Source organism: Panthera leo, chromosome A3 (assembly GCF_018350215.1).
Source record: "Panthera leo isolate Ple1 chromosome A3, P.leo_Ple1_pat1.1, whole genome shotgun sequence".
Lineage (NCBI taxonomy): Eukaryota > Metazoa > Chordata > Mammalia > Carnivora > Felidae > Panthera > Panthera leo.
In genome coordinates this window covers 23,284,787-23,312,037 of record NC_056681.1, presented here as the reverse complement: position 1 = coordinate 23,312,037, position 27,251 = coordinate 23,284,787, and the positions used below count along the sequence as shown (strand labels likewise).

General features: G+C 43.8%; 2 protein-coding genes and 1 non-coding gene across 6 annotated transcripts in view; 2 read left to right on the top strand and 1 right to left on the bottom strand.

The window, feature by feature from the left end:
• The window catches only part of PHF20 (PHD finger protein 20), a 171,277-nt gene extending 152,679 nt beyond the window's left edge, over nt 1-18,598 (top strand). For all 4 annotated transcript variants that reach the window (XM_042931062.1, XM_042931060.1, XM_042931059.1 and 1 more), the window contains exons 15-18: nt 2,154-2,349; nt 8,268-8,673; nt 10,688-10,868; nt 16,034-18,598. In XM_042931062.1, coding sequence (XP_042786996.1) covers nt 2,154-2,349; nt 8,268-8,673; nt 10,688-10,868; nt 16,034-16,176 — 926 coding nt within the window. In that variant the 3' untranslated portion in view covers nt 16,177-18,598. The remainder of the gene's footprint in view (nt 1-2,153; nt 2,350-8,267; nt 8,674-10,687; nt 10,869-16,033) is intronic.
• On the top strand, nt 7,123-7,229 carry LOC122216711. The gene has a single exon (XR_006201064.1). It is a non-coding gene; the product is annotated as a U6 spliceosomal RNA (small nuclear RNA).
• Nucleotides 18,599-19,582: 984 nt separating the features above from the next.
• On the bottom strand, nt 19,583-20,559 carry SCAND1 (SCAN domain containing 1). The gene has a single exon (XM_042931087.1). The coding sequence runs from the start codon at nt 20,375-20,377 to the stop codon at nt 19,838-19,840; it is 540 nt and encodes a 179-aa protein (XP_042787021.1). The 5' UTR covers nt 20,378-20,559; the 3' UTR covers nt 19,583-19,837.
• Between the last annotated feature and the right edge of the window lie 6,692 nt (nt 20,560-27,251).

Genomic DNA, 27,251 nt, shown 5'->3' with positions numbered 1-27,251 from the left:
CTTAAATCTGTGGTTCTTGTCTTGCTGTCAGTGGAGTGGTTACATCTTCTCCCTTCACCACCGGTAAAGTTTCTCCCCTTGGCTCCAGTCCCATGATCCCCTTACAAGGCTAGACAGTGTTCAAGAGCCTCTACTTCTGTTGATTCTTTTAGTCCTATGAGGTGGGTCTGGTAGGAGCTCCTATTCCTGTTTTTACTTATGAGGAAGAAATTGGTGCCTAGGGACATGAATGACTTTCCCAATCTCATAAAGAAAATTGGAATTAGAACTGGCTTGTGGGGCCAAATCTTGATTTTGTTGGTTGTGTAGGGAGGGTCTAGTCACCATAGTTTGTTTTCTAGCAAGTGTGTCCCTTTGGGACCTGATGACCTCAGTCATGGTACTGTATCTCCTTGTGCTGGATGAGTCTATAGATGGAGAGGAATCTGCCCACTTGCTGCTTTTTCCCGAGGAAAGAATATGGTCAGAAGATTAGTCTGTGAATCATAGAATACTATCCATGGGCAGGATCTCAGAGACCACTCAGTTTAGCCCTGATATTTGATAGGTGAGCAAATATAGGCCCAGAAGGAACATGAAGGGGCCAAGGTCAGTCAGCCAGATAATGCTAGATAGGAGAGGAGAACCACTGCCTTGACCTTTGTCTTGTAAAACAGGTGTTACTGCTCTGAATCCTGCTGCTCAGGCCCCTCCTGCAGCAGCTGCCTCTGAGAGGCCACACATAATCCCTGGGGCGCCTTGGCACTGTTTACAAATCTGTTTATTATCTCTCACTCCTTCCCTCCATTTCCCCCTTTTTACAAATCATACACACCATCTTCATCAACTCCTCTGCACTCCTTTGAACTTTTACAACTCTAATTGCCAACACTGCAAATAGACTCCTCCTTGAATTGAGTGCTGTCTTTTACATTTAAAGGCAGTGTTTGACTCTGCAGTGTCTTGGGCCAGGAGTTTAACCTAACACTTATTCTTTAAAGGTTACTTATAGATGTTTTTAACAGAATCGAGGTGCATCCCTACCATGTGTTTTAGTAAAGCCAGAAAGAGCCCAAGAACCTTGATAGATATTACATGGGTTATTTAAGGGTTTTTATAGATAGTGGGAGGTAAAAATGCCTGTCTGGTTGAAATCTGTTCTCTAGGCTTTTGGAGCAGGAAACACCACCAAGTCATGTATGGTTGTGTTTTCAGTTCTTCCTAAGGATCCCTGTAATGAGTAAGATCACTGAAACCGTCCAATTCATATGTCACTTTAACAGATGGGGAATGGAGGTTCAGAGAAGGGAGAGTGCCTGACTATTTAGTAAGGTGGTATGTGACAGTTGGAAGGAGGACTTGGACCTTGTTTTCATTTGATAAATCCATTTCAGATGTATTTTGCTAAATGCTGGGGTTACAACTATGAATAAGGTGCTTCCTATTATTCTTGCTCTTAGTGGAGTTGGCGCCAGAAACAGATGTCAGAATAAGTAAAATAAGCAAGAAGATGTTAGATAGGGATGAATGCTTTGGGGTGGGGGTGGGGGGGGGAGGGGGTGGGGAGGAGGAAGCAACCAGATAGGGAATGAGTAGGAGACTTTTGAAGAGGCTTTCTTACTTTGGAAGATAACAAAAGGCCTCTCTGAGGAGGTGGAAAGATGCCAGTTCTGTGGCTTGGGGAATGGTACTCCAGACAGAGAGGATGTTAGGATAGAGATCCTAAGACTGAAAAGTGGGATATGTTCCAGAAACTGAAAGGAGGCCACTGTAAGGGTAAAGCAAGGAGGGCAGGAAGGAGCTGGGTGCTGTTGGCCTCATTAGGCCAGTGTTAGGGCTTTGGCTTTTCTTTTCTATGTAGTAGGAAGTCATTGAAGGTTTTAAATAGGAGAGGTAATGATGTGATTTAAATTTAAAGAGGTACCCAGGTTCCCACTCCACCTCTGGCCAGTTCTAGGAGTTCAGGAAATTTACATCTTACTGCTTTATCCCCAACCCCTATTAGGGAGCCCGGCATGTAGTAAATGTATATTGGTGCCAAGTAAATGTATATTGGATGAATGAATAAAATGAACACACCAATCCATCATTCCAATAATTTATGTGATGATTGTACAATGATGCAGTGGTTTCCATCAGGCCATGTATTAACTCTCTTATTGTCACTGCTTTAGGTCAGAGGCCTGGCTTCAAGTACTGGTATGACAAGGAGTGGTTGAGCAGGGGACATATGCGTGGCCTGGCATTCTTAGAAGAGAACTACTCCCACCAGAATGCCAAGAAGATTGTGGCCACCCACCAGCTTCTTGGAGATGTACAGAGAGTGATCGAGGTTCTGCATGGCCTGCAGCTCAAGATGAGCATCTTACAGTAAGTGCGGCACCTACAGCTTTGGGGAGGAGTCACATCTGACATCGTGGTGGGGGAGGGCAGGATAAATATGAAAAATTGGAAAGACACAAAATCAGTGATAAGACAAATGAGTTTGAGACCTTTACTAAAAATTCTCAGTTACACGATAAACATTTTTTTGAAAAAAAAATCAACCATATACAGGTATAATTTACATATAATTAAGTTTGCTAATCTTAAAGGTTCATTTAGGGTTCTTTTTTTAATTATGTTTTGATGTTTGTTTATTTTTGAGAGAAAGAGACAGAGTGGGAACAGGGGAGGGGCAGAGAGAGAGAGGGAGACACAGAATCTGAAGCAGGCTCCAGGCTCTGAACCGTCAGCACAGAGCCAGACACAGGGCTCAAACCCACAAACTGTGGGATCATGACCTGAGCTGAAGTTGGATGCTTAACCGACTGAGCCACCCAGGCAGCCCTAGGGATTTTTTTTTAATGTTTATTCATTTTTGAGAGAGAGAGAGAGAGAGAGTGTGTGCATGCATGCCTGTGGGGCAGGGGCAGGGAGAGAGGGGGACAGAGGATCCAAAGTGGGCTATGTGCTGACAGCAGAGAGCCCAAGTCAGACTTGAACTCATGAACCATGAGATTGTGACCTGAGCCGAAGTAACCGATTGAGCCACTCAGGCACCCCAAGGGTTCATTGAGTTTTGACAAATGTATAGACCCTTGTAACCACCACCATTATCAAAATATGGTGTGTATATACATATAGTTTAGTTTGTTTACTATTTTGCTGTACAGTTCTGAATTTTCTTTTTTAGTTTTTTTTTTTTTTTTTTTTAATGTTTGTTTTTGAGAGAGAGAGCATGAGCAGGAGAGGGGCAGAGAGAGAGGGAGACACAGAATCTGAAGCAGGCTCCGGCTCTGAGCTGTCAGCACAGAGCCTGATGTGGGGCTTGAACTCATGAACTGCGAGATCATGACCTGAGCTGAAGTTGAACGCTCAACCAACTGAGCCACCAGGCGCCCCCTGAATTTTTTTTATTGTGGTAAAATATACATAATATAAAATTTACCATCTTAACTTTTTAATATACCGTTCAGTAGTGTTAAGTACATTCACCTGTTGAAACCAATCTCCATAACTCTTCATTTTGCAAAAATGAAACTTTGTATCTGTTAAACAACTTCTTACGCATTTTCCCTCCTCCCAGCCCCTGATGACTGTCATTCTACTTTGTGTGTCTCTGAATATGACTAGGTACTTCATATAAATAGGATCCTATAGTATTTGTCCTTTGTGAGTAGCTCATTTCACTTTGCACAGTGTCTTCAAAAGTTCACCTGGGGGTGCCTGGGTGGCTCAGTTAGTTAGGTGTCCGACTTTAGCTCAGGTCATGATCTCACGGTTTGTGAGTTCGAGCCCCACATTGGGTTCTGTGCTGACAGCTCAGAGCCTGGAGCCTCCTTCAGATTCTGTGTCTCCCTCTCTCTGCCCTCCCCCACTCGCACTCTGTCTTTCTCTTTCTCTCTCTCAAAAATAAATAAACATTAAAAAAAATTTTAAAAAGAAAAGTTCATCTGTATTACAGCCTGTATCAGAATTTCCTTCCTTTTTAAAGGCTGAATGATATTCTATTGTATGTAATACTGCATTTTGTTTATCCAGTCATCCTAAACACCCTTGACTGGTAAACAAAGTAAAATTGAAAGCTGCTGGAAAAGACCATGTTGGCAGGCCTGCTCTCCAGCATAGTGGTTGCTCAGTAAGTATTTTCTCTTCATGGTTTGCTCATGCAAAGAAGTTTTAGGTGTTCTGGTACTACGCTTCTGGCTTTTAGTAGCCAGAAGTTTGAGGAGCGAAACTAAGTGTGAATTCCCTTCTGTGGTTGCACTCTATGTGTTAGATGACCCAAGTTCATGTAAGCTCTGAGAAAGACCTATCACTCTTACTCGGTCTGTTGGCTTTTATAACTTACCCCCACTTTACCAAATAGGACATCTGGGGCCTTGCATGGCACAGCTGCTCTCCCATGACTTCCAGGGTTAGAGTCCCGTCTAGAACTCCAGGCCTAGCTCCTGTCAAGTACTTGTCCTAACCTTTCTAACTGTCTCTCAGTGGTTTCATGCATTTTCTTCTAGTGTCAGCACAGTCTGTGTAAGGGATCGATTCTCTTGTCAAGAACTTTCTCAGGTTCTCCCATGAGCCTTTCCACAGGGGACCATCAACAATGACAAGCTAGTGCCATGAGTTAGACATGACAGGCCACTCCCCAACAAGGTTTCCTTTGTGCAGATTAGTCCTAGAGGCCCTCAGCATCAGGTAGAGTGTCAGAGCCCTGGGATGGTAGAACTTTCTCTTGTATTCTGGTGATTCTGGTGCACAGAGGCCTAGCTTCAAGAACTGGAATGACAGACGAGCGGTTGAGCAAGGGCACATTCAGACCTGATATATACTGATTTGGGTAAAAGCAAAGGTTCTATAACAGGAATCCCCCAAATAGAGGCTAAAACAAAATGGAATCTTCTTTTTCCATAATGAACGGTCCAAGAGTAGGCAAGGTTCCAGATCAGGTAGATGGCCTTTTTCCAGGATTCCATCTGTGGGCCTGGGGACTTGGGTTCCTTCTGTCTTATTGCTCTGGCATTCCATTGGGGTTCTTCTCATCTGCATGTTTGAAACAGCCTCACCTGTACCTCAACTGTTCCAGCCCCCAGAGGAAAAGAAAGACAGGAGAGAGCAGGCAGTTTTCATGGATGCACCTAACTGCGGGGAAGGCTAGCTATGTGCTCTGTTTGAACCCTGGAGTGAGGATGGAGGTGGGGTTAAGAGAATGGGGAGGTAGTTGCTGGAGGAAGTTAGCTGTCACTGTAATAGTATCTGTTGAGGTGAACTGAATCAAGTAACAGCCCTGGATTAAGATGTCAGCGACAAGCTTTTCCCTCACATTTTATAAAACCAGAAAGCTTTACCCCATATATACCAAATTAATTTCTTCTTAATGAGATGCCAGAAATCGAGGCAGGTAGAAGGTGGTCCATGTGCGGTCCTGGAAAGCCTCAGGTTATGTTCATGATTATAAACTTTGTTGTATTTCTTTTCATTTGAGGTTTCAATCAGATGGTGTTCTCTTTCTTCTTACTAAATGCCATTGCTCCTTACCCTAACCCATATTCCGGAACTTTCTCTCTTCCGAATCTCTGATCCCTGAATCATCTTTTTAAAAAAAAATTTTTAAGTAATCTCTATACACAACATGGGGTTTGAACTCACCCCTGAGATAAGGAGTCGCGTGTTCCACTGACTGAACCAGCCAGGCGCCCCCTAGATCCTTCATCTTTATAGCAGTGACTTTGTACTGGAATTAAATCTGACTTCTCCTAGCAATTCAGAAGAGGGTATAGGGTGATCTTGTTCATCATTATATGTGGAGAAAAGATCCTGGGGGCGGGGAGGGAGGTGATCCCAGTATGTGTACACATGGATAGTCTCTGTTGTCACAAGCTCTAGGTCTTCATTCTCAGAAATACTGTTCCTAAGTGGCCTGGCAGGTTTATTATTTTCAAATGCAAAACTCAGTAACTTCAGAGCATTTGTTGTCATTTAAAAAGTGACATGAGGCTATACGTACCATCTTCATGATTGACAGGGTGCACAAAGAAAGGCCAGGGTTATCTTTGTGTGGAGTAGTAGCTGGGGTTTTAGGTCTTACCTGGGAGGGCAAAAATTCTAGGGAGGAGGAAGCAAAGACTTGTGATTTTCATGCAAGAGAAGGTCTATATTGTGGCTTATATGCTCCAGTTAACAGATTTCAGACTAAGTACACCTGAAAGTTAGTTAACAGTGATCCTCATTTTTCCTGATGCAGTTAGGATTTCAGAGGTGTGTCTGGTATCTTGGATTCCTGGTACAGGCTGTGATACCCCCTTGGGGGTGATCCAGGGACCTAGGCTGCCTTGATACTCTCGTCATTTCCTCTCCTTCCCCAGTGGATAGAAGGGGTGTTGGTGATTGCTGGACTGAGAGAGGTTAGTTGTAGCTCCTTGGGAACAGAATGTTAGGTTCTGTAAGATCACTCTGGTCTATTCCATTTGTGCAGGAAGGCTTCAGTCAAGTAGGTGTGGAGGGGTACCCATATATGGAGTTGCTGATGAGTTAAGTTTGTGATTTTCTGCTGATCTGGTTTCAGTGTTTTTCAGTTGGGGGCTGGGAAGACACTGTTGACTATATCGTGGGATGATTCTTCTTTATCCCAATCATGTAGGATTGTTCGAAGCATTATAGAATGTTAGGCATTCTCGGATTCAGTGAACTAAATGTCAGTAGTACCTGTCAGTCATTGTGGCAATTAGAAAGGTCACTTCACATATCTGTCCATCTCTGAACCAAATAGGAGTAGGTAGCACCTGTCTGTGTCTTTGTTTCCAAACACTCCCTAGAGGGCACTGCCTTCCCAGCCAGGAACTCTGGGAACTGATGGGTCTTATTCAAGAAATCCACTGTTGTGTTTTCCTTCTCTCCCTCCCTCCCTTCCTTTTTTCCTTCTTTTCATTTAATGATCAAAGGTAATTATAGAAGTTTGGGGTAGTAGAGAAGAGGTAAAAGGTGAAGTTTATCTAGGGTAGTGGCTTTTAAACTTAAAATGTGTATCCCGCAGTAAGAAATACATTTTAAATTACTCACATGTATAAAATTGAAACTAAAATTTCACAGGACAGTGACTCTTTCTTAGAATGGTACACTCTGATATTTTATATTCTGTTTTTCTTTTTTCTACGATTGATTATGATGCTCACTTCGGCAGTATGTAGACTAAAATTGGAACCATATGGAGAAGATTAGTCTGGCCCCTACACAAGGATAATGCATAAATTCGTGAAGCGCTGCAACTGATTATGATCCAATAGATTAATTTAATGACCCTCTATTGGGTCAAAACTAAAACAGTGAATGATTCTGGAAGACTAAAGTGATAACACAGAGTTTTAGGTGCACATACATGTAGGCAGGGCTTTCAACAGATTCTCAAAGGGACGTGTGGTTCAAGAAAGGATCAGAATCCCCTGTTCGTTTGTTCTTTCTTTCTTATTTTTTTAAAACATTTACTTATTTTTGAGAGAGAGACAGAGTGCGAGTGGGGGAGAGGTTAGAGAGAGAGAGGGAGACACAGAATCCGAAGCAGCCTCCAGGCTCTGAGCTGTCAGCACAGAGCCTGATGTAGGGCTTGAACCCATGAACTGCGAGATCATGACCTGAGCTGAAGTTGGACGCTTAACCGACTGAGCCACCCAGGCACCCCAGAATCTCTGTTCTTTAACAATAAGGTTTGCTCCTTGGAATGGTGAGAATAAAAGATTTTAGAAAAATTAAAAAAAAATTATTAACAGCTTTTATGTAGATGACTTTGATTCCTACCCCCTTGCCCCGTCATCAGTGCATTTTTGTAACCGAGTGCTATTGCACACCAGGGTTATCATGCCTACTTATTAATAAGTTAAGGTTATTTTTAGTAACTCATATTTGAAGAGTACTTTGCTGCTAACAGAGTACTTTTATTTGAATTAATTCACTTAATCTGTATTAAATTCAGTGGCTAATGGCAGATAGAGGGTTAGTCTAGTTCTGCAGAGGAAGGAATGGGAATGAGTCTGGCTGAGTGACTCATCCCAGCTGCACTGCTAATCAGTGGTTGAACTGAAATCTAGTCAGGTCTTCTGACTCCAAGTCCAGTCTTACTCACTGTGAGTGAGTCCACAGTGGGAGCTTGCCTGCAAGTGGTCTCCTCAGAGACCATGGATTTATGTTCCTTTTTGTTTGGCAAATGGTGGCTCGTGGCCAAATGGCCCAAGTGGGAACTCCTGGGCCATTACAGGAGAAACCCCTGTAATGGTCCCAGGTACTCTAGAGCCCTTTCTATGTTTCCCTCCCAACAGAAGCAGACAGCATCCTGATCTGCAGCTGTGGTGTCAGCCTTGGAAACAGCACTCAGGGGAGGGGAGACCTCATTCCAAACACATCCACGTTACTGAAGCCAGGAGCAAGGAGGAAGTCCCAAGCTATAGAACTTTGAATGGGGCAGTGGAGAAGCCCTTGCCCCTGCCCCTACCGCGGTCTGTGGAGGAGTCCTATATCACCAGCGAGCACTGCTATCAGAAGCCCCGCGCCTATTACCCTGCTGTGGAGCAGAAGCTGGTGGTGGAAACACGGGGCTCTGCCCTCGACGATGCAGTCAACCCCCTCCGTGAGAACGGTGATGATTCTCTTTCTCCGCGTCTGGGCTGGCCTCTAGACCAAGACAGGAGTAGGGGGGACAGTGACTCCAAATCTAGCTCCCTAAAGGTATGTGGTTCACATGTATTTGTTCTTTTTTTTTTTTTTTTTTTTTTTAATGTTTATTTATTTTTGAGAGAGACAGAGACAGAATGTGAATGGATTAGGGACAGAGAGAGAGGGAGACACAGAATCTGAAGCAGGCTCCAGGCTCCAAGCTGTCAGCACAGAGCCCGACGCGGGGCTCAAACTCACAAGCGATGAGATCATGATCTGAGCCGAAGTTGGACATTTAACCGACTGAGCCACCCAGGTGCCCCCACATGTATTATTTGTTCTTAATTTAGTGTATGAATGCTTGAGTTCCCCTCCTAGGGTTCTTTGGGAGATGTTTGTTGTAAAATTGTTTTTAGTCTAAGATTGTATTTAAATGTGCTTATCGTAGGTATGTTTTTGGTCTGTAAAAATGGGTGCAAAGGCAGGAGAGACCAGGTAAACCAGAGACCATTGATTGCAGGAAATGTCCACAAAACCACATAATCACTAGGGTTTGGGGGTGGAGGTGGGAAGAAGCAAGGAGAAAAGGGTTGATTGGCACTTGATAAATGGAAGTAAGTTAGGAAAATGAGTTTTTTCCTTAACAGGGTTTACACTGTAATTCCACCTTGCTGCTGATTCTTAGCATGAGCAAAGGATGAGCCAAGTGTTTTGTTAAAAATAAGGTTTTCAGTACAATTTTGTGATAGCTTTACTTTGACATTTAACTTTGTAGCCTTGACATAAGAACAGTCCATTTCATCAGAATATTTGCTGCTTTCATCACCTTTCCCAAGAATACCTCTCAATTTTTTGTTATTTAAGTCATGCTCTTCTAGAGCCTTTTTGTGTTGTTGTCCTGCTTGTGTTATCATCTTTAACTATTCACTGGTGTTATTCTGCCCTGTCCTCGGTTGGTCAGTAGGGCTTTGTGTAATTGGAGAGCTTCTCCATCCTTGTTATCCTTCCTTTCAGACTTTACCCTGTGGTTGGCATCACCAGCTTTAGATGTGTTAGTACATACTGCCAAGTGGGGCATCCTAGATTATAAGCCCCTCAAAGGCGGGCATTGTACCTCATTCAGCCTGTGCCCTTGCCAGTGTCTAAACAGTGCTGGGCAAGGCTCGTGAGACCCAGTTTCAAGTCTGAGCTTAGACGCGTACTGTGTGATACATGAGCAGGTCACTTTACCTCCTTGGATATGTCTCTTCACCTACCTGTGGGAGAGGCCAGTGACTGTGTCCTCTCCATTATTGTGCAGTGTATCTGTGAAAAGCTCTCAGCACAAAGCTTTGCATAGTCAGCTCTAAATAAATATTAGCTAGGCCGTATTTCATTTCAAATGAATGAATGAATGTATGAATGAATGAATGAATGAATGAATGAATGGTTGAGATCACAAACCCCAGAGAAAGTTTGTGATCCTGAAGACTAGACAGATTTCCTAGAGATAGCTGCCCCATAATAAAAAAATGAGAAAATACTGGGCCTAAGCAAGACAACTATGATTAAAAATCTCTTTCGTTGATGGGAAGCTGACCTTAAGCCAGCACTGTGTTTTATAAACCTTATCCTGTTTCATTCTCATGAACCTTTAAAATAGGTTTTACTATTTCCATCTTTCCTGTAAGGTAGCAGAGGCTCAGAGAGGCAGAAGAACTAATCCAGGCTCACACATTCAGCAGGACATGGAACGAGGACTTAACACTGCTTTGATTCCTGCCAACTAACATACTAACCCCTGTCTGCACCCACCCTGCTCTACTCTAACCTCAGGGCTCTAGAGCCATTCCGTGAGGCCTGTTTCAGACTGGGGCATTGGGCCAGTCACTGGGAAGCAGCTATGAGGCCTTGAGGCCTGTGCTGCCTTATGGTGTTTGCGATTGGTACATACTTCTGCCTGGTGTGCAAGACAGGAGGAGAAGGAGATAGAGGTTTGGAATATTCAAGCTGCAACTGGTTTTTCAGATGGTTGCAAACACTGGCTGTTTGAGAAGGGACTGGGAACTGTCTCCACTCAGTAACTTAAATGCCATTGCATTCCTAGGTGAGGGAATATGTCTCCAAAAAGGTCCTACCTGAGGAAGCCCCGGCTCGGAAGCTGCTGGACAGAGGAGAGGGGCTGCTGAGCTCCCAGCACCAGTGGCAGTTTAACTTGCTGACCCATGTGGAATCTCTTCAGGATGAAGTCACACATAGGATGGACTCCATCGAGAAGGAGCTGGATGGTAGGACTCCTCTGGCTCTCCACAGATAGCTGTATTCTTGCCTCCTTTCTTTTCGGTCTCATCCACCCCCATCCTTCTCTCAAGATGGGCAAGCTTTACTTTTAGTATTTACCAGGCACTGCTAAGGTCTGTGTGATATCAGGAGGCCTCCTTCACTTACCCAGTGCCTTCCGCAAAGCAGAGTGCGAAAGAGTGCCTGGACTCTCTGCAGGCCGTGTGCGATCTGAGCAAACCTTTGCCAACCAAGTTCTGTGAGGAATTTCAACTTTGACTTAGTAGAGGTTTTGGATGTCTTTGAGGATTAATCTGAAGAAACCTTTTATTTCAGCCTTTCATAAAATCTAAAATGAGGCCTTTCTTCTTTATCAGTAGAGATTTAAGAACTTGACTGAGTCATTTGGGTAGCCCCTGGGTATTTCTCCCAGGTGTTAGTGGTAACAGATGGGCCTTGTCATGATAAACTTGATCAAGTTCAGACTTTTGATCCCTAGAATGTCACCAGCTTGGTTTTTGAAGATAGAATTCCTTCTTGATAGTTCACTTATTTCTTAATTTTTTTGTTTCAATCTTAAAATGGAGCCAAATTTAAAAATAAATATTCCGTTTGAGGATTCTGAATATATTGTCTACTGTTACTATATTGGGGACATAAAACTACTTTCATGAAATAACTCAGAAAAATACCATATGTTATGTGAGCTAGAGTCATGAGGGCCCATAGGTCAGGGCACGTGTATGGCTGAGGCCCTGCCAAAGAAGTGTGTGAGGGGAAACAGGAAGGCTTTCTGGAAGTCTTGGGTGTGAAGTGGAGCCTTGAAGAGAGTGAGGTTTTCTGCTGGAGAGGGGGTGACTCGGTGGGTGATGAAAGGACTGGCTTGACTGGGAAAGGGTTCCCCTGTTGGAGGAAAGTGAGAACTCTGTGCCTTTATGCTTCTTTCCTGCCTCTGAGGCACTCCTGAGGAACTAGGAATGGGAGACTAATTCAGGGTCCCTTCTGAGGGCATTTCTGAAGGGGGAGTGTTTCTGTCTCTTTTACTCCTAAAAGGTTTTCTTGGGTTCCTTAGAATTGTAACTGATGCCACTGTCTGAAAACCTTGCTATTTGCTAGTTAAAAGAGGATTAAATGCCAGACTAGAAATTATGGGTTTTGAGAGAATGGCAGTAGGAGTGGTTCTGGGTCCCTGGATTAGCACTGTGGAAACAGGGAGAATGTTCTGTTGCCAGAGGAGCCTGGCCTTAGAGCAGACATCAGAGTTTACCCGCTTCTTTTTTTTTCTTTTTTAAAAAAATTTTTTAAGATTTGTTTATTTTTGAGAGAGAGTGTGATCAGGGATGGGGAGAGAGAGAGGGAGACACAGAATCCAAAGCAGGCTCCAGGCTCTGAGCTGTCAACACAGAGCCTGATGTGGGGCTCCAACCCATGAGCAGCAAGATGACCTGATCCAAAGTCAGACGCTCAACTGACGGAGCCACCCAGGTGTCCCAGATTTTACCCACTTCTTACTCACTGACTTGCTGCTCCCACCCAGTCTCATGGCCACTGTGGTGAGGAGGATAAGCCTGGACTCCCTTCTCTGACCTGCTTGAGGGCCTCTTGTGTGTCCTGCTGATCTGGGGTCACATACTCTGTTCTTGTTCTGAAACTCCAGGCTCTGAAGTGTGAAAATCAATTATAATTCTTAAAGACTTTATTCAGACAGACTTTTCTATTGTATTTTTATCAGAATCCTATTTTATTTCAGCTACAGTAGAGACAACTCTTCAGTTCATCCAAATACCATTAAGATAAACTGAGCTTTTATAAGAATTTGGATACAGTATTCCTTTTAAGAAGTAGCCTTGTAAGCTATTATATTGACTAATTTATACTTTAAAAAAGTTATTGGGGCGCCTGGGTGGCTCAGTCGGTTAAGCGTCCGACTTCAGCTCAGGTCATGATCTTACAGTCCGTGAGTGTGAGCCCCGCGTCCGGGCTCTGTGCTGACACCTCAGAGCCTGGAGGCTGCTTCAGATTCTGTGTTTTGCTGTCTCTCTGCCCCTCCCCTGCTCATGCTCTGTCTCTGTCTCAAAAATAAATAAAAACATTAAAAAAAAAAAGTTATTGTTTCAGTATTAACCATAGCTTAATAATTTAGTAGTGTAAACAGTTGTAAACAAAAGATTTTTAATGATCATGAAAATATTGAATCTTTTAGGATGAGCAATACTTTTTTTTTTAATTTTTTTTTAATGTTTATTTCTGAGAGAGAGACAGAACATGAGTGGGGGAGGGGCAGAGAGAGAGGGAGACCCAGAATCCAAAGCAGGCTCCAGGCTCCAAGCTGTCAGCACGGAGCCTGATGCGGGGCACGAACCCACGAACCACGAGATCATGACCTGAGCCGGAGTCGGACGCTCAACTGACTGAGCCACCCAGGCACCCCAGCATGAGCAATACTATTTTAAGAAAAAAATGTTACCTTAAGGGGCATTGGCCTCTATCTAGATGGTCTGAGAGAGTGTATTTGAAATGAAACTTTACCTGTGTGACCTCCTGCATTGCTTAGAATCATTACATTGCTGAGAAGCTGTTGAGCTTCCTTAAAAGAGAAATGGGGTGATGGTCCAGAACACAGTACAGAAAGAAGACTGGCCTGCTGGATGTTGGGCTCCAGAGAAGATACTAGTGGCTACTAATACATACAGTTCTGGGTCTGGTCTTCAGTCCTGCAGATCTAGAGAGAAGGCTTCCACCTTAGGGTCTCTAAACCCTCCTCTTCACTAAGCTCAGAGAATACTGAGTAGCCTAGACTCTTCTAGTCTGGTGTTCTTTCTCCCTGTGCATGCCTCCCAGGTCACCATAGTGTTGGGGTATGTCTTTGGTGAACCTGGTACCAGATCTGAAGTAGTTACAAGACCATAAGAGGGGTCTCTCAGCAGTTGTAGGATCATCTTGTCAAGGACAGATGGACTGACTGACATTCTGTCGGAGTTGACGCAGCGAATCCTGACTGCCTTTTTTCTACACTCATCTAGATGGGCTCTTCTGGCATTGACTTTTGGCCTCTTTCTCCATTTATTCTGTTTATTCTCATGCCCTTTTGCTAAGCAGTCCCCTGTCTCCTAGTTTTTTGTTTGTTTGTTTGTTGTTGTTGTTGTTGTTTATGTTTGAGGGATGCAGAGAGAGAGCACAAGCAAGGGAGGTGCAGGGAGAACAGAGGATCCGAAGCAGGCTCAGATGCTGACAGCAAATAAGCCCAGTGTGGGTTTTGAACCCACAAACCATAATATCATGATCTGAGCTGAAGTTGGACACTCAACTGACTGAGCCATCCAGGTGCCCCCTTCTAGTTTTTTTCCTTAAAGACTTACTGATGTATTGAAATTGGTCACCATGGAGTTTTTCTTGCTCAGCAGGTCACTAGTACTCTCACATGACTTTGATCCTTTACTCTTGGCTTTCAAGTTCATGTCTGAGAAGGCAGTCTTATTTTTCTTATTTTCAAGTCCTTGTACTTGTTGGGATGAAGGGGAGGGACCGTTTCTCCTTCTTGGAATCCCCAAATACCAACAAGAAATCAGAGGGTGGTAGGTGAGCTCTGTGAAGCCCAAGCAGTCAGTGGGGCGCTTTGCTAGGCCGTTCCCACTGCCTTTGTTGAGTGCCTACTATGTTTCAGGCATAATTGAGTGTTAGGGATATCGTGGTGAGCAAGGCAGACTTGGCCTCTGCCCTCATGGAGCTTGATCTTGTGGTAGAGGTAGGTATTAATTAAATTATCCTATTACATATAATTATAAACCATGGTAAGTGCTCCAGAGGAGGAGAACATGTGATCGCACAGCATTCTTAACCCAGCGACCAGATTCAGGGGGTAGAGTTGGGGAAGATTTCTTTGAGAAGTAACTTATAGGGAACAAAGAATTTTGAAAGGTGGGAAGAAAGGAGGAGGGCCAAATCTGAGGATGGAAAAGGATTATGTGTGAGGCTGTAAGCTACATGAGGAACAGGCACTGGGTGCATCTTGCTCTTTCTGTACCTTTGGCTCAAGGGTCCAGAAAATGCTCAGTACAGGTTGATTTATGAACTAGAAAGGCTCCAGGCAAGCTAGGGTGAGCACAGGGCCTCCCTGGAGGGGCTGGCTTCATGTCAAAGATGTATGGTTCCAATGTGGTCTCTCCCCCAAATGCCTGAGGTTCAGGGAATGGCTTGGGGAAGAATAAACGTCTTCTATAGAGAAATCCCTGCTCTCAGAGGCAAGGCAGCTTTTTAGGTATTGAACCAATACAATCAAGATCATTAGTAACTGGACATCTTACATTAAATACTTAGAAAATAAAACCAGAGTATTCTGTGCTACTGATGATAAGAATATGAAGCAAATCAGAGCTTATAGTGATAAAAATAGACCTTTTCAAATCCCTTTAGATCTTCATTTTTCTTTTTTCTTTAAATTTTCTTTTAAAGTTTATGTATTTAGAGAGAGAGCACATGTGCTAGTACACACAAGCAGAGGAGGGACAGAGAGAGAGGGAGAGAGGATCCCAAGGAGGCTCCATGTTGTCTAGCACAGAACCTGATGCGGGGCTTGATCTCCCAAACCTCAAGATCGTGACCTGAGCCAAAACCAAGTAGGATGCTTAACTAAGCCACCCAGGCGTCCCCTAGATTCTTATTTTTCTTAACGGGAACATTAGGCTCTAAAACATTAGGCTCTCTGATGTCCAATGAGGGAAAGCCTTATAAAGAATGGGGAGTAACACTGAGAAAGGTGGGTTCTTTAAAGCCTTCTAGACTCCAGAGCTACACTAATACAGTAGTCACTAGCTATATGTGGCTATTGAATTAATTAAAATTGAATAAAATTTGAATTTAGTTACACAGTTGTACCAGCCAGGTTTTAAGTGCTCAGTTAGCTACATGTGGCTAGTGGTTACTGTATAGACAACACAGACATCAACCATTTCCACTGCAGAAAGTTCTATTAGACTGTGCTGCTCTGAAGCATTTGAACCTTGTCCTAGGGGTAATACTTTGTAGAGAGGGTGTAGAGTCAGTGTCACCTGAGTGGTCCTCCCTCCTTGCCCCCTATGAGTAGTAGATGGGAGAGGGTGCTGAGATTCTTGCTGATGTTCTTACAGATGAAGTGTTGGGAACTCACTGGGTCTTCTCTCTCTTCTGCCTACAGTGTTGGAGAGCTGGCTGGACTACACTGGGGAATTGGAGCCCCCAGAGCCGCTGGCCAGGCTTCCGCAGCTCAAACATTGCATCAAGCAGCTGCTGATGGACCTGGGCAAGGTGCAGCAGATCGCACTCTGCTGCTCAACATGAAACTGGGCACCCAGAACTAGTGGGGGCACAGTCCTGGGGCACCTGCAGGAGGAGCTTTGCATATTTAAATAAATAAACCTAGCATGCCGAATGCACGTGACACCGACTGACTTCAGGGATCTGGGCAGGGGTGTGATGGACATTGGACAAAGGGGCCATTTTGGCTGCTGGAGGGCAGGGCACTCTGATCTTGAAGCCTACCAAGAAGGTGGCAAATAGACTCTTGGGATTCCCTTCTGTGCACATCGTTGAATGGAGAGTGAGTGAGTCTTTTTGCACAAACTTCACTTGAAATCGTGCCACTGATAAATGGAATGAGAGCCAAAAAAGTTTAGTCGGAAACAGTTGTAAATTCAACTTGCAGCTTATTTAATTGACTTTTTTGTCAGGGTGGGGCACATGCCAAACCTTCTGGTTTCTACCTGGCATGGATTTAGGCAGCAGGCATCATTTACATTGTTCCAGCTTCATGAGAATGTCGTGACTTCACATTCTGTGGAGGTTGGGAGGGAGCGGAGGCCTTGGCTGCCCTGCCTTCTCCTTAGGACTCTTCTTCACTTTTCTCACCACATGTCTTGCATGACTTCATGGTACCGGGGACAAGTTTTGTATGCTTTTACCCCAGAGTTGGCTGGGTTGTGTCTTTTGTATCAGAGCCCATACAGCCTGTGGAGGAACTAGAATCTCGCTGTAATAATCTAGGAGGAATTCCAAACTGAAGCAGGCAGGGTCTGGAACCCGAAGGACAGTGTTTTCTACCCACTTCTTAATATTGACAGCTTCCCAGTTCTATTTAATGTCCAAAAAATGGTTCCCAAAATTTTGAACACTTTTCACTGTAAAGATTTGTTACAAAGGATGTGGTTTGGGGAATTACCTTATTTTATATTGTTGTAAACAAACTTCAGATTCTACATGTGCCGCTTTTCTCCTTCCCAGAAGGGTGTATGTTCAGTAGTTGACGTTTTCAGAATTGTTTTAATATACTTTAACACTTTAGATTTCCTGTTTATATTTTTTTGTGAGGTCAAGGTGATTATGCTGCTTAAGGTCCAGGTACAGTTTGTACCTTTTGAGACAATATTTGTTAGTCTTGCAGGTTACTGTTCCACCTGTAATTGCTATATTGTTTTTCCTTGCTAGACAAAGTTAAAGAAAACGTTCCATGCTTTGAGGAAATGACCCCTTTCACCATTTAGTTTACTTATCACTAAAGGCAAAAATCAAAGCACAGTTGTCCATTAACACTCACAAGTTAATTATGGGTTTATGAATCTGTAATGTTATATGCTGCAAATATTTACTATGTAAACGTGAAGTAGCCATTATCTCTATAGCAATGACAGTATCTCCAGCGACCTTCGGAATGATTAGGCCTTTAAGGCACATAGGTCATTGTGGTCTTGAAGGCCTCTGTACCAAAATCTGTTTCAGGGAATGCTCTGTCCAGTGATTTCTTCACCATTTGATATAAAATGAATTTAGGACCAGTTGACCTGCTGTAGCTTATCCATCAGAGGGAATACGTGTGGCTGTGACATCTGTAGTAAAGCTGACGTGATTCCTCTACAAGAGGCTCTTTCCCATTGCTAACATTGGCGTTTCTGGTGGGGGAAGAAATGTTCAAGGAGTGTGCATGACATCTATATTTTGCATAATTTATCAGACAGCCACATTATAGAATTGTGTGTCTGAAAAGGGATGAAACAGGATGATTTTCTGTAGCCACAACTGTGAGGTATGATGACTGTTGTATTATTAGATTACTGATTTTTGTTTTCTGAAAATACATTTGAGCATCACATCTGGAGAAGCTACAACTTTAAGGGAGTCAATCTCATGTCTTTCTCAAAAATGGAAGCAGAAACTGAATTACCCTAATTTTGCCAAGTGGCTGTTACTGGGTCTATTGTTTAAATTTTGTAAAGGAAATAATCCCATTTCACTCATCATGACTTTTGTCCTTAGGAAAGCAGGGATGACTCCCAAGTTCTGATAACCTCAATGTGCTTCTCTAACTTAAAGCCATGTTGAGGGGCTCCATCCCCAATTCCTGGGTCAAGTTGAATTAACCCCAAGTTGGAGCACTGGAAACTGTTATTTGCAAAGATTACTGTTACCGTTTAGAAATATGTACACTACCTAAGTTTTCTTTTGAGAAAAACTATCCACCTATAAAAAATTGCCTTGACAAAAACAGTTCTGGTTTGACTAATCATTTTGTTTCTTTAAATGGTGTTATGCAAGGTGGACCCTTGATGAGCCAACATTGCACTGTGGATACATATCTATGTTTACGCGCTATTAGAACAGAAGGCGCTGTATATAGAAATGTTGCTTTGAAGCAATATTTGCAAAACATGCAAACTTCTGTATCTGTATTTGGAAAAAAATAAAACAGGTTTTTGTTGCTATGTTTCAATCATGTTACTATAAAGTTCTGTACCCTTTTAATGTGCATTACATAATTTTCTAGAAACCTTACTTTTTAAAGGAAGTCTTTTACACTGTAAACAGATTTATCTTCTGCAGGGAGGCAAATGCAAGCTTAAGATCCTAAATTCCAAGAAAGCATGCAAAAGAATTTTGAATTCATCTAAGGGTCTGTAATAATTTCAAAAGTAAAATGCCCCTACACCAGCCTCTAACCCAGTCTGGCTCATGCTTTGTGGTGTGAGCTGCAGGCTTATTAAATTACAATTGTTGAGAGCAGTGAAGGGAAGATAGGTCTGGCCTTCCTCATATTAAGAGATGGCACCCATTGCAATTGGGACCTTTCTGAGGCCAATCCAAACTGCCTACAGACCCCAATTAGTTCCTTCCTGGGTGGGCACAAGACTTAAGGAAGAGGAGGCTTTAAGATTTCACAACAGAGCTTGTGAATTACAATGTTGCCAAATTCTTCTCTAAGCAATTGCTCATTAAAAAAAAAGGGAGGCAGTTGGAGAGACATTAAAATGAGTAGAACCGGCAATAAAATAATTCGTTAGTTCACACCAGTTGTTAAATCTTAGGGGCCTAAAATATGGCAGGAATCACTTTGGAGACTTAAACCAAAGCTCGCAAGGAGCTCTCCAAAAGGACCTGCATTAAACACTAAAATAGCCCTCTGGCTTGGGTCTTTTGGGAAGCCCGTGCCCCAAGGGCAGGTTGATGGCCGAATTGCTCTTTGCCTGCCACAATCACTTTCCACTACCTTTTTAGGTAGGAAAACAAATTTCATATTCTAGTGTGACATCGGGGCGAATACGGAACCCAGAATGTTAAAACCCTCTTTCCGTAGACTCCCAACTAAACAAAGGAATCCCAAGTGGGGTCCTGTGAGGCGAGGAGAAAAATTTCCCAGATGCGGAGGCCCAGGCCTAGCCAACACGTTAATGATCCCACAAAACGAGCAAATGCCAAGTGGACAGAAAACAAAGGCTTTATTCTCATGGGCTCCCAACTTGGCCTCGCCACCAGCCAAAAAGGAGGTCGCAAGTAAATAGGCTCGGGAAAACAAACCTAGTAAAGGACGAACGAAAGGGACATATCTGACGACTGGAGCTGCCCAAAAGTCATTTCTCAGGAACGCGTAACGGAGAGCCAGGTTCAGCCCCCGGACTCGATAGTGGCCCCAGTCCAGAGAACTCCCGAGCCCGGCCGCCCGAAGCTCCGCCGCTCAGCCCGTGATGCGCACATCGGAGCGGCGGCGAAGCCGCCGAGCCCGCGCCGCCTCGGGCAGGATGGCGAGCAGCTGCTCCTGCACCAGCATCTCCACGATCTGCTCCTTCGTGCGAATGTCGGGTCGCAGCCATTGGCGCGAGAGCTCCCGCAGCTGCCGGAACGCCTCCCGCGGGCCTGCGGCATCCTGGTAGCGGAACTGCCGGAAACGCTGGCGGAACGTCTCGGGGCCGGGTCGGGAGCCGCCAGGCTGTGGAGGGGAGCGCGGAGCGGCTTCGGCAAGCGGCGGGGAGTCCAAGGCTGCGGGCCTCAGAGGCAGCTCGAGGGCCGCGGAGGCAGCCGCGGGAGGCGTAGGAATCCCTTCAGACACCGCGGCGCTGGGACTGGAGGGTTCGGGGGCAGACGGTAGGGCCTTAGGGCTCGACGAGGACGCCGCAAAGTTACGCTCCGGACCTGAGCTCAGGCCGGCTCCTTCTTCCTCCTCTGGCGGCGACTTGAGGCCCGCAGCAGCCGCCAAGCTCGGCTCCGTCGCAGCCATGACTCCTAACTCCGGACCTCACCCTTTGTTCCGCAGGCGTGGGCTCAGCACTGCGTCTGCGCGGGAGCTGGCTGAGGAGGGAGACGTTTCGCGCGTCAAGGCCCATCCCACAAGGCCTCCAGGCAGGCGGGCGGGGGAGGGCCGACAGCGCGCCCAGCTCACCAACTCCCCAAAAAGACTCGAGGCTGCCGGAAGCGGAAGTCTCCATTAGCTTCTAGGATGAGTTCGGCGCCAGAGGGCCCGGAAGCCGAGTCCCAGCTCCCGGAAGCGGCGCCCCCTAGCGTCAGCGAGTCGAGTCAGGAGGTGGATGTGACGGGGGAGCGGCGGCGTTCCCAGCTAGGCGTGCGCTGGGCTTTTCTTCACGAGGGCTCCTCCCAGCACCAGTTAAAGGAGTCGGAGTCTGAGGAGGAGAGGGAGGAAGACGAGCCGGGGGGGGAGGAGGAGGAGCTCCGAGGGGTCTTTATCCACTTCGGCCCGCAGGTGATCCGCACCTACCGCTGCTTGCACGCCTCCTTACTTGACCCTGACTAGGATGATAGCGAGCCACGGTTTCGCTGGGGCCGGCGTCCGACCGGTGGCGGGAGCGGGATGGCGGGACGGAGGTCGGGCACTAGGGAAGGTCTCGACCCGGGGAAGTCCTCTCTCCCTCAAAAGAGGAGGGTAGTGGCACTTGCCTTATTGACAGGATGACAAAATACAAGGGTGTGTGAAGATCCCCAACACACATAGTAAGACTTGCCCCTGCCATGGCACAAAATGTATGCTCAAGAACTGTGCCATAATTATTTTTTGCGTGTCCTTTGAAACCAGGGGACAAGTGCCTCTGTTCTGCTTTTAACATTAAGATTAGTAAATAGACTGTAGATGCCTTGCCCCATATGGTGGCCACTAGCCGCATGGGCTTACTGAGTCCTTGAAATGTGGCTAGTCGGAATTGAGATGTGTTGTAATGTAAAATACACACAAGAAGATATAGTACCAAAAAAAAAAAAAAGGTAAAATATCTCAGTATTTTTTACATTGATAACATGTTAGGTTGATAATATTTTGCGTATGTTGGGTCAAATAAAGTGTATTATTAAAATTAACCTGTGTCATTTTACTTTTTAAATGTGACTACTAGAAAATTTTAAATTATGTGTATGGTTTGCACTGCGGCTGCCTTGGTGGTGTCCCCCACTTCAGACTTGTTGAGAGGATTAAATCATTAAAGCCCTTGGGAAGAAAGGGCTTTTTAAATGTTTGTTACCGACTTCATTAGGTAGATTGCTATTTCTGAGCTACAGTTCTTTTATCTTTAAGATGTGGAGGTAATAAAATTTACCTCAGAAATCATGAGAATTCAGCGAGACAGTGCATATAAAAGCATGTAGCTCTGACAACCCTTCAGTAAGTGATATATTCTATTTGACAGCTGACTCACAATTATGTTTTGTATTGCCATTTCACAGGGAGGGAAACTAAGGCCCAGAGACAGAAGCCTCACGTGAAGGGTTTTGTATCTGCTTTGTGCAGAAGGAGTGGGCCTGTTTACTGTAACTTGCAATACACCAGCAGCCCTGATAGAAAATTTGCCTCCCCCATAAGATGTGCTCTCTTGGATAGGTAGACGTGGATCCTCACAGAACAGTTTTCACAGCCTAAACACCTTGAAAGTCATGTAGTGGGTCTTGAATATTTTTTAGTTATTGACGTTTAAAATTGGGAGATTTCACATGCAAATCTGATCTCTGGCTTTTGTGAGAAAGTGGATGAGCTGAACACATTGGTCCCACCCACATTCCTGCCAATCAACAATTACTTAGAGCTGAGTAGCATTCTTTTAGACAAAGATGCTCAGTCCTGTCCTGAGGATGGCCTCAATCCCCACCACTCCTTTTTGTCTCTGAAACAGAATGCTGTTTATATTTACTATTGCTTTCATGTTGTTTTCCTTAAAGGTGATATTTTTCTTTATTTCCAGAGGTGGGAAAACAGAGGCGTAGAGTTTGTTAGGCCTACTAGCTTCAAACCTTTACTTCTGCCTCGTCCCTTGGCATTTTGATTCACTGCCCTGAGTGAACCAACCAACAGTCCTATTCCCTGGGTGGTAACAGGCAGTCAGTATCCAGGGCTAAGAGAGCACATCAAACCTTGCTGCAAGGATGAAGAGTCATGGAAGACTTTACTGGGGAGGAGAACTTTAAATTGAGATTCAAGAAAAAGGGTGGATTTAGGGGCATTCTAGGTAGAAGGCATTGCCAGTGCTGAGGCACAGAGTGAATGGGAGCAAAACTTTGTGGAAACTTTAGACTACAGGAGGGAGTGGCCAGGGTCTGGGAAAGGGATAAAAGCTGAGGTTGGAAGGTCATTTGGAAGTTAAATCATAGAAAGCCTAGAGTTCCATGTTGAAAAATTGAATCCTTGAACTCTCAGGAAAGGGAGTGAACTCTGTGGTCCGTGAAATCACAGAATGTTAGATCTCTAGTCCATTCCTTGCATCCCTATTAGAATAATGAAATATTAGAAATGGAGAGATCTTGGAGATCTGCTAGAATTATGGAATGTTAGAATGGAAAGGACCTTAGACATCAAATCCAAAAATTAGATTCAGTTATTCTGAACTGTATGGGTGAGTAAGCCCCCAGAATCTGAAAAAAAAAAAAAAAAAGTTACAGTATCTCTTCTGGAATTTTCGTACATCTGCATATAATTTCAGGTGGTTTCCAGATATCCTTGAACCCACCCACAGGGCCCAGGTTAAGTTTAAAATATATTTATATGTGTTCCATTCTCCTGAATTTTCCAGGTTAAGAAGTCAGTGCACCACAAGGAAATGGATTGGTCCAAACTAAAAAAACTAGTAAGTGTTTCCATGAGAACAGAATTCTTTTGACTTGTAGTACAATGTTCTTACCATATTAGGCCTTTTCATTAGCACTGGTTTGGAAGCTCACTTGGGAAGGGATCCTAAATGATGCATCTCCTATCACTTAGCTTTCAACACAAGGCCGAATTCCCAGTTGACTCTCAGGAAATGTTGAATCAAGGAAAGAGGCAAGCAGTTGGTTTCATCTCTGCAGGGGAGCTCTAATATGACTCCCATACTCTTTCAGACACTGGTGTCTTTTGATGGTGTACTGTTGACGGTTGTGGTATAGAAGCCTGGATACATTTTTTTTATATGGAAATAACCATAGATTCATAGAAAGTTGCAAAAATAGAACAGAGAGGTCTCATGCACACTTCACCCAATTTCCCCCAGTGGTAATGCCCTACATAACCATAATACAATGTCAAAGCCAGGAAATTGACAATGATAGAAGCCACAGAGTTTATTCAGATTTCACCAATTTTATAAGTACTCATTTGTATATGTATGCAGGCTTATGCAGTTTTATCATGCAGCTGTACCACAATCAATATCTAGAAACATTTGATGAGCACTAAAATCCTGTAACCAAACTAAAGTGAGTTTGACTTTTAATGAATCACAGAGACCACACCACGTAGAGTAGTCTCACAAAGTAAACTTTATTTGCAGCAACTAAGGAGATCATGGGTAATAACTTCTGAAGCTGTGACTCCCTAAGCAAAGATGAATGGATTCCTTTTATTTGGGGTTAGGATGAATATTTAGATAAGGAGGGCCTTGTCATCACATGTTAGAGGTGGGCATAAGATTGTGCATGCACCTTAAGGATCCACGCCTATACATGCAGTGTATATTATGTAAATGAGGCTTGTGCTCCTCCTTGAGTGGAGATTTTAGTATTATCATGTTTGTTTATTTTTTTTTTTTTAATTTTACTTTTTATTTTTTAAAATTTCATTCAAATGAGCATATAGTGCAACAATGATTTCAAGAGTAGATTCCTTAGTGCCCCTTACCCATTTAGCCCATCCCCCTTCCCACAACCCCTCCAGTAACCCTCAGTTTGTTCTCCATATTTATGAGTCTCTTCTGTTTTGTCCCCTCCCTGTTTTTATATTATTTTTGTTTCCCTTCCCTTATGTTCATCTGTTTTGTCTCTTAAAGTCCTCATATGAGTGAAGTCATACGATTTTTGTCTTTCTCTGATTGACTAATTTCACTTAGCACAATACCCTCCAATTCCATCCATGTAGTTGCAGATGGCAAGATTTCATTCTTTTTGATTGCTGAGTAATACCCCATTGTATATATATACCACATCTTCTTTTTTTTTTTTTTTTATTTTTTTTTTTTAATTTTTTTTTTTTTTCAATGTTTTTTATTTTTATTTTTGGGACAGAGAGAGACAGAGCATGAACGGGGGAGGGGCAGAGAGAGAGGGAGACACAGAATCGGAAACAGGCTCCAGGCTCCGAGCCATCAGCCCAGAGCCCGACGCGGGGCTCGAACTCACGGACCGCGAGATCGTGACCTGGCTGAAGTCGGAGGCTTAACCGACTGCGCCACCCAGGCGCCCCTATACCACATCTTCTTTATCCATTCATCCATTGATGGACATTTGGGCCCTTTCCATACTTTGGCTATTGTTGATAGTGCTGCTATAAACATGGGGTTGCATGTGTCCCTTCGAAACAACACACCTGTATCCCGTGGATAAATGCCTAGTAGTGCAATTGCTGGGTCGTAGGGTAGTTCTATTTTTAGTCTTTTGAGGAACCTCCATACTGTTTTCCAGACTGGCTGCACCAGCTGGCATTCCCACCAACAATGCAAAAGAGATCCTCTTTTTCCGCATCCTTGCCAACATCTGTTGTTGCCTGAGTTGTTAATGTTAGCCATTCTGACAGGTGTAAGGTAGTATCTCATTGTGGTTTTGATTTGTATTTCCCTGATGATGAGTGATGTTAAGCATTTTTTTCATGTGTCAGTTGGCCATCTGCATGTCTTCTTTGGAGAAGTGTCTATTCAGGTCTTTTGCCCATTTCTTCACTGGATTATTTGTTTTTTGGGTGTTGAGTTTAGTAAGTTCTTTATAGATTTTGGATACTAACCCTTTATCTGATATGTCATTTGCAAATATCTTCTCCCATTATGTCGGCTTGCCTTTAGTTTTGCTGATTGTTTCCTGTTTGTTTATTTTTTGAGAGAGAGAGACACAGAGTGCGAGCTGGGGAGGGGCAGAGAGAGAGAGGGAGATAGAGAATCTGAAGCAGGCTCCAGGCTCTGCACTGTCAGCACAGAGCTTCACGTGGGGCTCGAACTTATGAACTGTGAGGTCATGATTTGAGCCAACATCAGACGCTTAACCAGCTGAGCCATCCAGGTGCCCCAAGATTTTAGTATTATAGTGAGGTGAAGGTAACAGTTGGTCACCCCATGGTCCATCTGCACAGGTGTGAGTCAGGATTGTGTTCAGACTGGTCTGGGTGATCTGGGCCTGCTGCAACTCTTTGTCCAGGAAGTTGTTATTGCTTGAGGGTTAGTTTTTGTTCCCACCACAGGGATGTTATGCCCCTTGGGGTCTTTTGCCTGAATTAAAGATAAGCTGGAAAGAAGAACTTACGGAAAAATGTGGGACAAAGGTTGGTGAGTACAAGCAGGTAGGCAGTAAAAGTCGGGTCTTCGGGTCTGGCTCTGACAATCCCTTTATAATTGCTACCACTTTATAGTTACACCCATTCCTCTCCGCTAACAGCCCCCCTATCCTTAGCTGCAGGCAACCACTAATCTGTTCTCCATCTCTATGATTTTGTCACTTCAAAAAATGTTATGTAAATGGAATCATACAGTAAGTAGCCATTTGGTACTGGCTTTTTTCATTCAGAATAAATCCCTGGAGATTCATCTAATTCATCTAGGTTGTTTCGTATGTCAGTAGTTTGTTCATTTTTATTGCTGAGTAATAATCCATAGTGGGGATGTACACCATGGCTTGCTTATCCTGGCACTGGTTGAAAGACATTTGCATTATTTCCAATTTGGGGCTATTCCAAATAAAGCTGCTATGAATTATTTTATAATATGGCTCAGATAAATCAGACTCTTTCTGAGCTTGGGGGTAGTAACTACCTCACAGAATGGCTCTGAAGAATCAATGAGGAAATATATGCAAAGGAACTGGTACCAGGTTTGGTATTATTTAGGTGTTCTTTAATTTCTTACATCAATGTTTCATTGTTTTCATCATACAGAATCTGCACATTTTATGTTATATTTATACCTAAGTATTTTGTGTTTTTAGTGCTACTACAAGTGGTATTGTTTAAAAATTTTTAGTTTCTAATTGTTTGATAGTATATAAAAATACAATTGATTTTTGTCTAGTTACTTATATCCTGTTACTTCATTAAACCTGGAAACTCACCCCCAATGGGATTTGTTTGGTTGGTTGGTTGTTTTTTTTTGTTTGTTTTGTTTTTTAAAATTTATTTTTGAGAGAGAGAGAGAGAGTGCAAGCAAGGGAGGGGCAGAGAGAGGGGGACAGGAGATCCGAAGCAGGCTCTGTGCTGGCAGTAGCGAGCCCAATATGGGGCTCAAACCCTCGAACTGTGAGATCATGACCTGAGCCGAAGTTGGACTTTCAACCAACTAAGCCACCCAGGAGCCCCTGTTTCTTCTTTTTTACTACCAACCCCCCAGTACAATTGCCATTATTTACTTGTAAGAGTCCCAAGTTAGTTGCTGTTTGTGTTTTGTCCAAAGTTTTTAGTTGTAAGAGACGAGGGAGAGAGGCTGTAATGGGATTACTGCATCTTGCTTACCACTGGAATTCATTATTCATTCTGATGCTCAAATTATCCTGGATTTGACCAGTGGGAACCTGCTCATGTCCTTTTGTATCCTTTTGACATATGCCATCATTTTTTGAAATTTTCCTTAGTTTTAAGCACATCGTACCTTCCCCATCCCAGCTCTGGAATCAGCCATTTCTCCAAGAAACCTTTATTCTTTTAGTGGAGA